Source organism: Pteropus medius, unplaced genomic scaffold (assembly GCF_902729225.1).
Source record: "Pteropus medius unplaced genomic scaffold, Ma_sr-lr_union100, whole genome shotgun sequence".
Lineage (NCBI taxonomy): Eukaryota > Metazoa > Chordata > Mammalia > Chiroptera > Pteropodidae > Pteropus > Pteropus medius.
The window spans coordinates 3,116,570-3,130,723 of record NW_024340696.1 but is presented as its reverse complement, the minus strand read 5'-3'; the positions used below and the strand labels follow the sequence as shown (position 1 = coordinate 3,130,723).

The following is a 14,154-nucleotide window of genomic DNA, read 5'->3' as shown; positions in this document are numbered from 1 at the left end:
ATGCTTTTTCCCTTTATTTAAACTAATTACATTTATGAAAACACCTTACATTGTTCTGTCATATATTTTTTATGTATCAGTAACAATGACGACTTTGTCATAGATTGGCAGGAGTGTATGACAATGACAGATTTTGGTAATCATTGCACTAAACTAGTAACTATTCCCTAAACACACACTGATAATATTATAACTCATAGATTTATATTAATTGTAAGAATGGCTGAAAACTGAGACAACTGTTTCAGTCAAGATCTTGGCAGGAAACAGTCACAGTCAGCAGGGATTTATAATATAATTTAACAGAGCTATATTTATAGAAGTATGGCCAGAGTTAGGGGAATCTACAAGATATGTCAGGGCATCCAGGGATTAGCAACAGCAGGAATTCTCTAGGGCTGCAGGGAGTAATAGGTCCTATCAGAAGCTCAGGGAGGTCTCTTAGAACTTTTAGAGGAAGAAATCAGAATACAGAGGCCTTAGCAGAGAGCAGAGAAAGAAAAACTCTACATCTTTCCTCTCCTTCTGATTACTTGCCAATGCCTCTCATTGGTCAATTCAGCAGCAAGCCAGAGGGCAAAGGAAAAGGCTGATGCAGTCAACAGGATCAGGTCAGTCCTCTCTGCACAGAGCAGGGAAAAGAAGGAAGAAAATAAATGGAGTGATATGGGAAGGACAAATGGAGAATAACTAGCCAACTAACTTTCTCTCTGTCCTACTTACAGAAACTTAAGGTAAGCTGATTTGAATCACACTGCCCCATCTTTTGCCTACTTTCCTCAATTAATTGTGTGAGGATGCCTACCTTAGAATAGTGCTTTCCAACCTTTTTCACATTATGGCACATAGCAGTCAACCAAAGAGGATTTGAAAAGCATATGTAAAAGACTTAGGGGAAAAATTTTTTTTACACTATCTTCGTATGATAATGAGTAGAGATCACTCTATATATTAAATTTAAATGAAACTTCTCAACAACATTTAAAACTCTGAAATTTTTTAAAGAGAAAAATTAGCCTTGCTTCCATGAATTTTTTTTCATGCTATATTATCTTTAATTAAGTACAAAGGCTCTTCCAATTGCGTCACCTAGAGATCATTTCACCCACTACTTTGTTGGGCAGCCAGTCTGTCTCTTTCTTCAGTAATGGTGAGGCAGATACCTATTCCACGGGGAAGAGAAATCCATGGATTGTTGCCTTTGCCAATAACAAAAATATTGGGGAGCCAGATAGCAAAGCTGTTCCCATTGGCATCTTTCACATGAACTACATAAAAAAACAAAAACAAATAAACAAAACCAACCAACCAAACAAAAACCAAGGTGTTTCTTTTTTGGTGATCACACCGATTCTTCTCAGGTTAGCACCTCTGAATAGTGTTGTTCACCTTGATGAAGGGATCAGGGCAGCAGATGGTGTGAGCATCCTGTGTCACTGGATAAGGTCCCCAACATCCGAATCGTGGGCTGGTATTGGTGGTCCATGTCCTGTTAGGAACCAGGCCACAGAGCAGGAAGTGAGTGGTGGGCAAAGGGGCGAAGCTTCATTTGTATTTGCAGCTGCTCCCCAGCACTAGCATCACTGCCTCAGCTCCACCTCAGATAATCAGGCATTAGATTCTCACAGGAGCAGCAGTCCCTGGTGCCAAAAAGGTTGAAAACCACGAAGATAAGGGATTCCTTTTGTTCCCACAAAGATCTTTCTCACTTTCCACAACTTTTACTTGGCCTTCTCAAGTGTAATACAATGAACAGCAAAGCAACTCTTGATGTCATAGATCAGACAAAAATTCTCTCCAGTCAATGCTGGAGACATCCATAAAACCAGGAGGGTAGGTTACATCAGTAAAGACCTTGCCATCAATCTTAATAAAACTCTGCATTCAGATCTTCACTTCATCTCCTGTTGGGATATATTTCAGTCTGCTCCTTAGGAAAATGATAAGAGGGAGCCATTCTCTCAGCTGTGGAGACCAGTGGATGGACCAGAAACAAAAGGGTCAGTTTATCCAGTGTCTAATGCTTTGGAGATGCTACATGCTTCAGATGCTTCTTGGGACCATGAGCCATGGCTATGCTAGGCAGGTAAGAGCCACAAATTATCTAAATATTGTTTTCTATGTTAGAAATGGTCAATCACAATTCCTGATCAAGACTTTAACATTCTCATCATATTCTTGAGAGTCACCATTGACTGCAAATGTTGTTGATGAAATAGGTAATACCATCTTTATAGCCACTCAAAATTTATAAGAAATAGTATTATATGTAAAGAAAAGCTCTTCGTTTCTTTCTTTATAAATGCAATATGTTAAACATTACTGTGATGATGCAAATCAATTTTGTATCCAAAGAAAATTTTTCATATTAAGTATTTCAAAGTTTTCGTGAAGTTTCAATTTTCAGAATATATATGCATTGTTAGAACAGTCTTTCTGCTGCTAGCTTTGAAGCCACTTAAAGTCACATCCACGGCAAGTGCAAAGAGTATCTCAAATTTGTGAAAACAGGAATCTGGAGCCATCATTTAGACCAGTGCACACAGAGAGATCTCATACTTGAATCCCTCCTCCAACACCTTCCTCTGAACTCACTAGGGCTATTTCCCGACTGTCTTGGACATCTGGAACTCTTCCATTAGCTACTTGGACCCCTCGTCTATGATAAATTGCAATGTGTACTCACTCTAGACACTGAATAGATGTACAGGCAGTAGAGTATGTCCAAAGAAAGACTGAAGGGTAGATTGTCAGACCTCTTTTTACCCTTGTAATGAGTCCTGCCTCTAGGGCCTCACTCATATGCCCCAAGGCCAAAGATCAATATCTCAGACATAAAATTGTAACCTTTTCTATTTCACAATGATTGGGAAGCTCTGGACCCAGAGAAATATTTGCTTACAGTCATTTAACTTTCTGAAAACAATTCTAAATGCGGGAAAGGTAAATATTGTATGTTTTTCCTATCTGGTAAATAAATTTAATAGTTTTGAGATTTGGTATGCATGGCATTCTAGTCTCATCTGGGACTAGTTGTAATAATATAGGATGCAAGACAAGACCATTTGTTTCTGGAAACTTGTCAGATTCCCCTATACATGCTGAAAGTCCTCTATCCATTATAATTAATCTGATGATTTTCCCCTTTTGTAAGGAAAACAAGTGAAATGAAATAATTTTGATTTAACTGAAATAAATCTCACTGAGATCTATACTCCGCTTTCTCAGAAATACAGTTTGCATTGTCCAGAGTAAAGGAACATCAGACACTGAGTTTTTATTGGTCTCTCAGTTGTAGTTTCTTATAATTTCTAGTTTACTACATATCTTAAAATAACCAACCATTAAGGCTTAACCTAGAGCTTGGAATCAACTCAGCGTTTCAAGTCTTAGTAGTCCATTGATTTTATTAGAAAATTCTCACGACCAAGAGTAACATAGGACAGCAAGCTGAATCTTTCTTCTACAAAGTTTTTTCCACCACTGCCTATCACTATGTTAGTAGTTGCTCCTTTATATTTGGGAGGAGTGGAATTTGGAGAAGACATGAGAAAATGTGTACTTTAGATGCTTTTGAAACATTAACAACAATAGCCAAGGTTTACTGAGTTTACATGTACCACACAGGGTTCTAAAGAGCTTGTATTAGTTGGGTGCATTTAGCTGAAAGCAACAGAAAATGAAACTGAAACTGGCCAACAACAACAACAACAACGACAACAACACCACCACAAAACAATTGGGAATATATAAGGTTAGATTCTTAAAGAAACAGCATTAGTTTGAGAGTTATCTTAATCTAGTGCGTTCTTTGTGATTCTGAGATTCTATTGCCTCTGGGAAGGAGATGGCTGTGACAGCTTTGGGCTTCATATAAATATAAAACAACATCAAGAGGAAGAAACTATTTCATAAGCATACCTAATATTTAGCTTATATACAACCACACAGTCTATTAATGACTTATCTCTTCATATTGGTCAGTGCTCATGCTCTATAGACTTTGAAGAGTAAGAAAAGTATTCTTGGGATTATCTAGGCCTAATTAATTAGAACTGATTCACCTAGTCATTTCTGAACAAATTACTGTCATGAAAAAAAATGCTGTACAAAGATAAGTTTAAGATTGGGTTCCTAAATTAATTACTGAGTTAAGAAAGGAGTAGGTTAAAATGATTGGCTCAACATTATCAGGCCCTACCTCCTCCAGCTGAGCTGGAGTCAGTATCTCAAATTGTATCAATATTGTGCAAGGAGGGTAGGGGTGATAACAAAGGATCGGTCATTTGTAAAGCCTTCCTAGAAGTCTCCTGTCAGTTTACATCTGGTCTTTCATAGCATCTTTACAATTTCAAAAACACTTAAAATCTTGTTCATATTATAGGTAAGTGTTTTTGTGCTCCTCTCTACCCATGACTCAATAATGTAGGTTTCTGGAAGTGAAGGCCCTTGTCATAATCATCTTTCAATACCTAATACTTTACATATAGTAAAGCTTAGTAAATGACCAGTGAATTGTGTTCAATTAAATAAAACATTGCTGAGAAGCTCCAAACCCTAGGCTTTTCTTTCTTCTAAAGGGGGAAACTTCATAGACATTGTTTATTTAATGAAAATAAGCTAAGGTGAAATATGTATAAATTTACACATTAAAATGCTCAAGTGAAGATTTAAAATAAAATAAAAATTTTTTTAAAATAAAAAGATATGATGCTAAAGTTAATCTGCTCAATTCTTGCCATAGTGTCTCACCTCTATCCCTAAACAAAGGTAGGTTTATTGGACATTGTTCACCTCTTTGAAAGGATTAGGCTCTCTCAACTCAAGTACCTGCAAATTAACTGTTTCCTTGGCCTTGAAAACTTTTCTCAACACTCATCTTTGAGCTTTTAGGTAAAAAGTCAGTGTCTTACAGATGCCTTCCCTATCACCTGTCTTAGAGACCCACCTACATTACATCCTAACATATTTGAGGTTTTTTGTTTTTCTCTCTTCAGTGCTAGGAAATAAACTCCTTCACTAGGACAAGGGCTACATTTATTTATTAAATCCTTAGTATCATACACTGTGACATAATAACTGCTCAATATAAGAATAAATAAATGCCTTAACGAAGCCTGTACATTTGCTAAAGGTAGACTGCACTTTTGGCTCAAAGTTTCTAGTAGCTAAGACAAAGAATTTTAGGATACATGGTGTATTTAAGATAAAATCAAGTAAGTACCTCAAGACCAAATAAGTTTTGGCTAATTGAAAATGTCAAATAATAAAATTGAATAAAGAGCATAAGTACCATTGCTTGATTTAATTTTTAAAAGGTGTGGGAATGTTCATTTTCATAAATGGAAAATGACTCTCCCCCTCTGAAAATTCTCTTCTTTGTTAAAGCAAAAACAAAACAGTAATTCTGACTACTGATTAAAACAGTTTTTGTTGTCTTCAAAACTAGAAAGAAATTCAGCTCAAATGAGTTATTATGTCATCAACTTCAGTAAATTAGAAATTGTTGTTGGCTTTCTGACAATGAAACTCTTAGGAGTTGGCAAATAAATATTTGTTGAATACATAAATGAATGAGTGACTAATTCAGATGACAGTCCAGAAATTGGTCCTTTTTTTCTACCCTTTCTTCTCATCTTTAGCCAAGCATTTGTTTTTTGTTTCATGCTTTTAAATGCCATTTCTCTCAGTTGTTTATTTGTGAGAATTGTCAGCTAAGCTATTTTGTCTTGCAAATTATGAAAACAAAATAATAGTGCAATCTTGACATAAAATTTTAAGTTTCGTTAAAATTTTAATAAAGTATTAATCTTTAAGTTTACCTTTTTATTAACCAGGACTTCAATTCCAATGATGAAAGAACAATATCAAGGCCCAGACTTTAGCATTGTGCTTGGCATTAACTGGAGTAAGTATAATTTTACTAAGCCAGATTGAACTAAAATTTTCGTTTAATAACATTGTTTTATAAGTAATAGCATATCTCCGGCGTTGCCCAGTTATAATAAACCTTAACACAGATTAAATGTCCCAAGCAAAACTCAGGAAATTTCTACTAGGGATTATTCCCAAAGTGAAAGGAAGCACGGAGACTTTTGTGACTAACGGTATCTCACAAGTGGCTCTTGGAATTCTCACTAGGATAGCCTACACTTACTTTCCCTCCCCTAAAAGCGACCATATTGGTGGCGAGAGTTAAAACCGCCTGGCCGTTTCTCTAGTTCAAATTTCCCAGAGTCGAGGTACCCGGATTAAAGCCTTGTTGTCAGATTGACAGGGATTTTCTCCAATAGCATTGTAGAGAGGCGTGTCACTTCAAGGACACGCCAATCGGCACGCAGAGAGTAGCGGTCTCCAGGGTGAAAGCGGAAGTACGGCTTTCGTGCGCCCTCATGGAATCGCTCTTGCAGCACCTGGATCGCTTCTCTGAGGTTCTGGCTGTCTCCCGCACGACCCACGTCAGCAGCTGGGACCCCGGGACTGTGCGCAGGGCCTTCCAGTGGGCTCGCTACCTGGGCCACATCCACAGGCGCTTTAGCCGCAATGTCCACATTCGCACGGTTCTGGAACGGCGGTTGCAAAACCAGTGGAAACTGAAGGGCGACTCTGGGCCCGCTTCAGTCCCGGGGTTAACGAACTTCCGGGCTTTGGGGCGCTGCGACCTCCTGCTGTCTCAGCGATTGCTTGAGAACCCGGCCCTGGGTGATGCCGCCTTTCACAGCCTGGTGCAGGAACTCTTTCCCGGCCCTGGCGTCCTAGACGCCGAAAAGGAGACGCTCCAAGGCAGCCTGGCCCTCCTCGCCCGCCGCCGGTCCGCTGTCCACTTGCTGCGCTTCAACGGCTATGGAGAGAGCTTGGCCTATCAGGAAGACGCACTGATAAAGACGCAAGCGGAGCTGCTGCTAGAGCGTCTGCACGAGGTGGGCCGGGCCGAAGCGGAGGGCCCCAGCCAGTTTCTCAGCAGCCTGTGGGAGCGCTTGCCTCACAGCAACTTCCTGAAGGTGATAGCGGCCGCGCTGTTGCTGCCGTCATCTCCCAGGCCCCCAAAAGATGAGTTGGAAGTGGGCAGCCCCAAAACCCCGGGAGAGGGAGGGCAAGAGCTGGTTCATTGGCTTCTGGGGAAGTCGGATATTGTGGCTACTTTTTGCCGCAACCTCCCAGCTGGGCTTTTAACTTCCGTGGCAAGCCGCCATCCAGAACTTTTCCAGGTCTATCTGGGCCAGCTAACAGACTGGGGTCGACGTCTGCACTACGATCTTCAGAAAGGCATTTGGGTTGGAGCTGAGTCCCAAGATGTGCCCTGGGAGGAGTTGTGCGGCAGGTTTCAAAGCCTCTGCCAGGCCCCTTCACCTCTGAAAGATGAAGTTCTAACTGCCCTGGAGTCCTGCAAGTCGAAAGACGGAGATTTCGAAGTCCGTGGTCTTAGCATCTGGACAGACCTGTTGTTAGCTCTTGGGAGTGGTGCATGAGCTTGCATTTGGAAAAAGACAAGTTTTAGTTCACAGCCCAGGCCCCAGTTCTCTATGGACATTGTTCTGTTACTGATTACTTGAATGTATGGTTCACAAAATTAAAATTCCAGTGTTCCCATCAAACCTCTTATACATTAATTGTCCAAAATATTATTTTAGGTGCTGATTTGTAATAGGTGTAATTACAATTTACAATCATAAATATGTGAAGTAACTGGCTTGTGCCATGGATTTTCTGGCTAGAGGAGATGACTTGGAAAGTATACTACTTAAAGCCATGGAATTAACAATAGGTTGCTTTTTCAGAAAGTCCATTTCTAAAAATGCTGAAAAGAGAAGTACTTAAAGAAAAAGCAGCTTTAAAGTGACGAGACACCTTTTCTGTCACTATGGTTTACTTGTGTAGTTTTTTTTTTTTTTTTTTAACACTCCCCCGTTCTCCACCCCCTCAGTGGAGAATTTTCTTTAACCAACAACATGCATTGTCAGAAATGGATTGAAAAATTAACTGGCCTATTTGGCATTTAAACTCTGACTTTGGCCTTTGTAACCTAATAACCATTTAACCAGCCTCAATATGTATTAAAATTGTGTTATTCAGAAAATTTGTTTCTCTTTCCTACAAATTATTACTCTCTGAAAGATGAAACAATAATTTAAAGCATTGACTTAAGGGCTAGAAAAATTGTTTAAAGCACAGTAAATACAAATATATGCCTTTGGATATTAAGTTAGCATTTGATATTAATTTAGCATTCAGAAGTCAAAGCAGACTTCTGAATTAGGCCCAAATTTTAGTGCTGCTTCTGCCAATGACTAGTAATAAATCACAACACTGGTGTTACAGTCGCCTCATCTGTTAAATTAAGTATTTAGACTAAAACAGTTAAATTCTCTTATCTTTCCCATAGTGGCTGTCCTATGGAGACAGTTTAGAATATTTGTTTCATGTGTGTAGGAACCTAATTTTGTGAGTTTACCCAGAAGCTCACCAGATGTGGCAGAGTGATTCCCAATCACCAAACTTAAGAGCAATTTATTCATTTTTGTTAGATATAGTTTTTCACTCATTGATATTTTTGTTTATAATTAAGCCGGTAGCAAGATTCTTTGAAAAACATTGATATTCCAAGAGCTAATTTTTTAATTCCATAAGTGGAATTAGAGCGAAAGGGGTTGTATAATCTCGTAGAATATTTTATTCTATAGTAGAACCTGGAGTAAACTTCCACTAGCAAGTACACCACTTTTCTAGACGATCATCAGTTAATACTAGGAAGTTCTTATTTCCTGTGGTCTGATTCCTTTTTCTAGCTCTAATCTATGTAGACCATCCTTTAGATTGCATTTGTCATTAATGCAAGGAGGCAATTCCTTTTGTCAGGAGACACATACATTGATTTTAATCTATGGAAACCTAGGAGTCTAAATAGGGTATTCTTTCCCCTGAGGGCATTTGCAATTATTTCTGTCAGAGTAGTAAACACCTCTAACCTAGGGCCACTTTGGCAAGCTTCCTGGCTTAATGCAAGAGTTTTGGATTCAGTTTCCCTACCTTGTGGGTTGCTCACAGCAGTTTCCAAATCCTACTTGCGTGCTACTCACATATCTCTGTTTTTGGAGATAGATATGTTTGGGAGAGGGAAGTGGGTGGGAGATACATCTTGGAAATTTATTTCCTGAAATTCCAACAAAAGTATTAGAAGCATATTTTATTGAGAATCTATTTGTAGCAGTTGGGCCTTACTGAACATATAGTCAAGGCTTTGCCAGAAGTGGACATCTTCATTTTCCCTTTTACTCACAGCGGTCAAAATTTCTGTCCTCAATACTCCTCTGAAATAAGTCTTGTCAAAGTCACCAATCATCTCCATGATGCCAAATTCAAAAGACACCCAGTATCAAGTTACTTGACCCGTCAGCAACATTAGACATTTTGACCACTCCCTTCTTTTTGAAAGCAGGTTTGAAATCCTTTTCTCACAACATGTGACACCACTTTATCCTGGTTTCCTTTTACTAACTACTTTTTTTTTTTCAGTCTGATGTTCTGGATAACTCCCCTAATTAACTTTCTGGCATTTCTTAAGAGTTTTAATAGTCTGTTTCCTCTTTTCTGTACATCTTCACCCCATGTGATCTCATCCATTTCCACATAGGTCATGGCTTTCCATGACCTATGTGCTGTCAGTTGCACCATTTATATCTCTAGCCCAGAGCTCTCATCAGAGCTTCAGGACCAATATTCCCATTTAAATATCTCGCAAGCCTCTCAAGCCAAACACCCAAAACAGTTCTTAATATTCCCACATAAGCCTGTTTATTCCCATGTATTTCTCAGTAAATAGAAACCAGAGAATTTTCCTTGAATTCTTTCTCTTCCCTAACCCTGGCAACAAATTTCCCCTTATCTCCTTTTCCATTCATCCACCTAATACAAGCTAGGATGGACCATAAATTCTTGTGTGCTCAAAACAGATTTAAGTTATGCCTGTTGTCCTGGCATAATTCAAGTGTCCCCTTATATTCTCTAAAGTTTCTTGGTTTGGCTGATAATTTGTATGATCACTCGTCCATCATACCTCTGCCAGATCACTGCAATTAGCTGGTTTTTCCACTTTATTGCACCTCTACAACCCATACTTTACCTACAGCTCAAGTAATGGATTCTCAGTCATATTCACTGAAAAATTTGAAGTAATCGAAAGGGAACATAACACAGACTTTACCACTGCATCTATACTAGCATCTATACCCACATACTTCACCATCTGTTTATTTTCAGTGATAAGCTAGTCTACATTAAGCCAATTTTTAGACTCCAAATATATATATTACTTCTTTCAGTTCTTGGAATAGGCCGAGCTTTTTCCTGTCTTAGAATCTTTACTTTCATTATTTCTTCACCCAAGTTCTTCACTTCTCAGCTTAATTTCATTCTCTGACCATAATGCCTCAATCTAAATATATCTCACCATGTTATTTTCCTTCAGACCACCCATTTTCCTATTATAGTTGTGTTGTTCATGTGTGTTCATCTTTTCCATTAGAGTGTAAGCTCATGAGGACATGATTGCCTCTGTTTTGCTTGAATATCCAAGACCCTCTTACTATGCTGAGTAGTTGATAATTATTTGTGAATACATAGGAGTGGAGTAAACAAAGGAATATAAATGCAGCAAACATTTGAGTAGAGCATGACCCTAGGGTCATATCTTTAAGAAACATAAATCATTTAGTAGTACTTATAAGGAGTATAAATTTAAACAAAAAGTGGGGTCTCCAATATATAGTAACATGTCTAAGCTATAACCAAACAATCTGAAAAATTTTCCAATGCTGCTTTGTTGCATTTGAGTTGGATCAATATTTACTAATGTCAAGATTTTGTTACTGTGGTTAAATTTTCCAATTTTACTTGATCTTTATAGCTCTATTATATATTTTTTTGAGCTCTACAGTATACCAAAACTCTAAATTAGTAATCAGTTATAAATAGAATGGCCCATTTTCCCTAGTAAATTGTAGGTATAGGGTATTCATGTTTATATAAATTAGTTAATGTAAATGCTCCGGGAAGGAACCATTGATTTTGCTTAAGAATTAATTGGAAATGATCAATCACTATATTAGACGTGTGAAAGTAGCATCATTTATCAGATACTAATTGTCATTGTGGGCTAAGAGTGCCCTTTTGGCTTAGAAATATGGTGGCCCTAAGGGAAAGTAGCTTGAACAATTACAACAATTAATGTGTATACAACTGTCTCTCTAAGCTTCATTACTCTTAATGTTGGGGTAAAGGTTTGAGTTCGAAAGAGCTTTGTGGTATTTTAAAGTCTTTTATTTTATTGTTTTCTCATGAATGATCAAGATTTAAATCTTAAAATTTTTCATATGCAGTAATTCAGAAGTGTAAGCATAGGGATATAAAATGTGAATAATCAGTTTGTATTTTATATTTACATATTATACAATAGTGACATGCTATGAATGAGGTCTATTATAGTCTCAACGTTAGGGATATATTTGAAATTTGTATTAGAAATTTGGGCTTTTACACATCAATGCTGAAAATAAATTTATTCTAAAGGCAAATTTATTTATTACTATAACAAAGCATCCTCACTTTACATATAACCGTTCAGTTTTACATTTGTGTTGCAAATTTTTATTCATTTCTTCCTGCAATAAGTATTGATCGACTACTTATATGTCAGACTATAATTTAATGCACTGAAATGTTTATAAACCAATTTATTTAGCTTATATTTTTTATGGTATGAACCAAATTTCTCATTTCTTAAGCTTTGTTTGAAAAACAATGTATGAGGTATAGCTATATGTGCACATCAATATTGGAATTTTACTCTCCATAATTTTTCAAAGCTCTTTGGGATAGCTGTTGAAATATTCATTGTTATACCAAGTGTCTGACATATTATCAATACTTATTTGGTAAGATATTCTGTTTGAGGCTATGCATATATTTATAAGAATTGACAATGTGCCAAAATGGAATGAAAAAGAAAATAGCACACCGTTAACTTTCACTGAATATAGATGAACCCTTGAACAAAATGGATAAAATCTTTGCTAATCTAAGACACACTAGGTACCTTAAGAATATTAACTGAATTTTAATCCACAATGGATGTTAAGATCAAATGTCAAATAATATATTACTAATAAATTATCAAAATGCAAAATAGGAAAAATAATGCAGATTATAAATTATTTTATAGTCTCTTCTAAGAGATAAAGAGATCTCATAATTTTGTAATAAATATTCTTGGCAGAAAGGGAGTATGTTTTTTCTATCTCGTGTTTCTAAAAAATCATGTTCACAAGCTGATGATTTTCAAAAATATTCAGTAGTTTACATAAACATTAATAGCCAAGAGTGGGGATGAGGTTGGAAGCGCACATTCTCTGGTCTGTTTTTCTAATAATTGTAAAAACATGTGTTGCTGTCACTGCTGGTTTGAAATTGTTGGAAACATAAAATGAATTACAAGTGACTAACAAGAGCAATTTATAGAAGATACATGATCTAGTTCACTAGTCAGCAGGCAGGGGTTGCATATGGAATTTCTATAGTAACCAAGACTTAATCTAGAGCAGGCACCATTTTCTAATTATAGTTGGAAGCACCGGACCTTCTGCACTGCACCAGCAAATTGGTCCCAGTAGATTCAAAATTATTTTACTGTTTGTCATTATAGACTAGGCAGGATATTTGAAGAATATGATTTCTGCAATTCGTTAAAGGTATTCTACTCATTTTTATAGTCTGGTTCTGTGAATGGAATAGTATACACTTATAATATTATGATTAAAAGACATGATTCCATTTAACAGTTAAATAAGATTTAAAAATCTGATTTTTTTTTTATGGTGGGGAAACTAAAGTGTAACTGAGGAGAAAAGAGGGGGAAATAAATTAAAAATCTTGTTAAATGGCTTTCTTTTTATGACCGATCTTTATCATATAACACTTATCTCTGGACAACCTCAGATAAATTCTATCATTGCTCTATGCTTCCATGTTCTCATATAATTTGGATACGAATGATAACTGTCTTTCTTTAATAAAAACAATAAAGATCATGAATATTAAAAAACTTCTTTTAGTCAGTCTTTTAGGGTAATCTATTGGCATCACATTCTCTTAATTTTCCTTCATCTTAGAAGGCCTTGATTTTCTCTTCATTCCTGAATGATAATATAACCAGATAAAGAATTTAGGGCTGACATATCTTTTTAATTCAGCATTTGAAAATGTTTCATTTTCTTCTGGCATCCATGACAAATCTAGTACTTGAATAGTTTTTTCCCTGTAGGTAAAATGTCATTTCTTTCTTTCTGCTTTAAGATTTTTGTTTGTTTGTTTAGAGTTTTCAAGTTTGATTATGGTATACCTTGGTGTAGATCTATTTTGATTTACCCCATTTAGGATTTAATCAGCTTCTTGAATCAATAGGCTTTTGCCAAATTTGGAAAAAGTCAGCCATTATTTATTAGAATGTTTTTCAGCCTCAATCTTTCCTCTTTCCTAGAGTCCAATGACATGATGTTAAATATTTGTTTTAGTCCAACAAGTCACCAAGTTTCTGTTCATATTTTTGTCCTTACTCTATTTTCTCTTGTTTGTTCATATTGGATAATTTCTACTGTTTTATCATTGAGTTCACCGATTCTTGCCTCTGTCTTTCCATTGATTTTTTTTATGTGTTATTATGTTATTCAATTCAAAAATTTCCACTTGATTTTTCTTTATCTTTTATTTCTTTACCGAGACTTTCCTTTTTTATTTGTTTCAGATGTGTTTATAATTGCTCATTGAATCATTAATATGATAGTTCCTTTAAAATCCTTGTCAGATAATACCAACAGCTGTGTCATTTTGGCATTAGTGTCTGTTGATCGTCTTTTCATTCTCCAAGAAAATATTTTGAAGGGACAAATTTACTTTTTCTATCAGAAATGAGAGAAAAAAATCAAGCTCCTTGGAAGTTTAGTGTCCTAGTAGAAGACACTTATTCCAAGTGTTAAAACTAGGGGCTTTCAGCATTGGGTCCACCAACCTTTAGGGGCTGAGTTATTTTTGAACTCCTGAAATTACATGCAAAATTTGGTGTTCATATATTCATTTTTATTGGGAGGATCATTAGATTCTCAA

The 14,154-nt window shown here is 36.6% G+C and overlaps 1 protein-coding gene and 1 pseudogene across 1 annotated transcript; one reads left to right on the top strand and one right to left on the bottom strand.

Annotated features, from left to right (window-relative positions):
* Positions 1-601: 601 nt before the first annotated feature.
* Positions 602-2,329, bottom strand: LOC120604942 (40S ribosomal protein S4-like; annotated as a pseudogene).
* Positions 2,330-6,360: 4,031 nt separating this feature from the next.
* FANCF (FA complementation group F) lies at positions 6,361-8,077 on the top strand. Its single transcript, XM_039865741.1, has one exon. The coding sequence runs from the start codon at positions 6,393-6,395 to the stop codon at positions 7,467-7,469; it is 1,077 nt and encodes a 358-aa protein (XP_039721675.1). The 5' UTR covers positions 6,361-6,392; the 3' UTR covers positions 7,470-8,077.
* Positions 8,078-14,154: the final 6,077 nt, after the last annotated feature.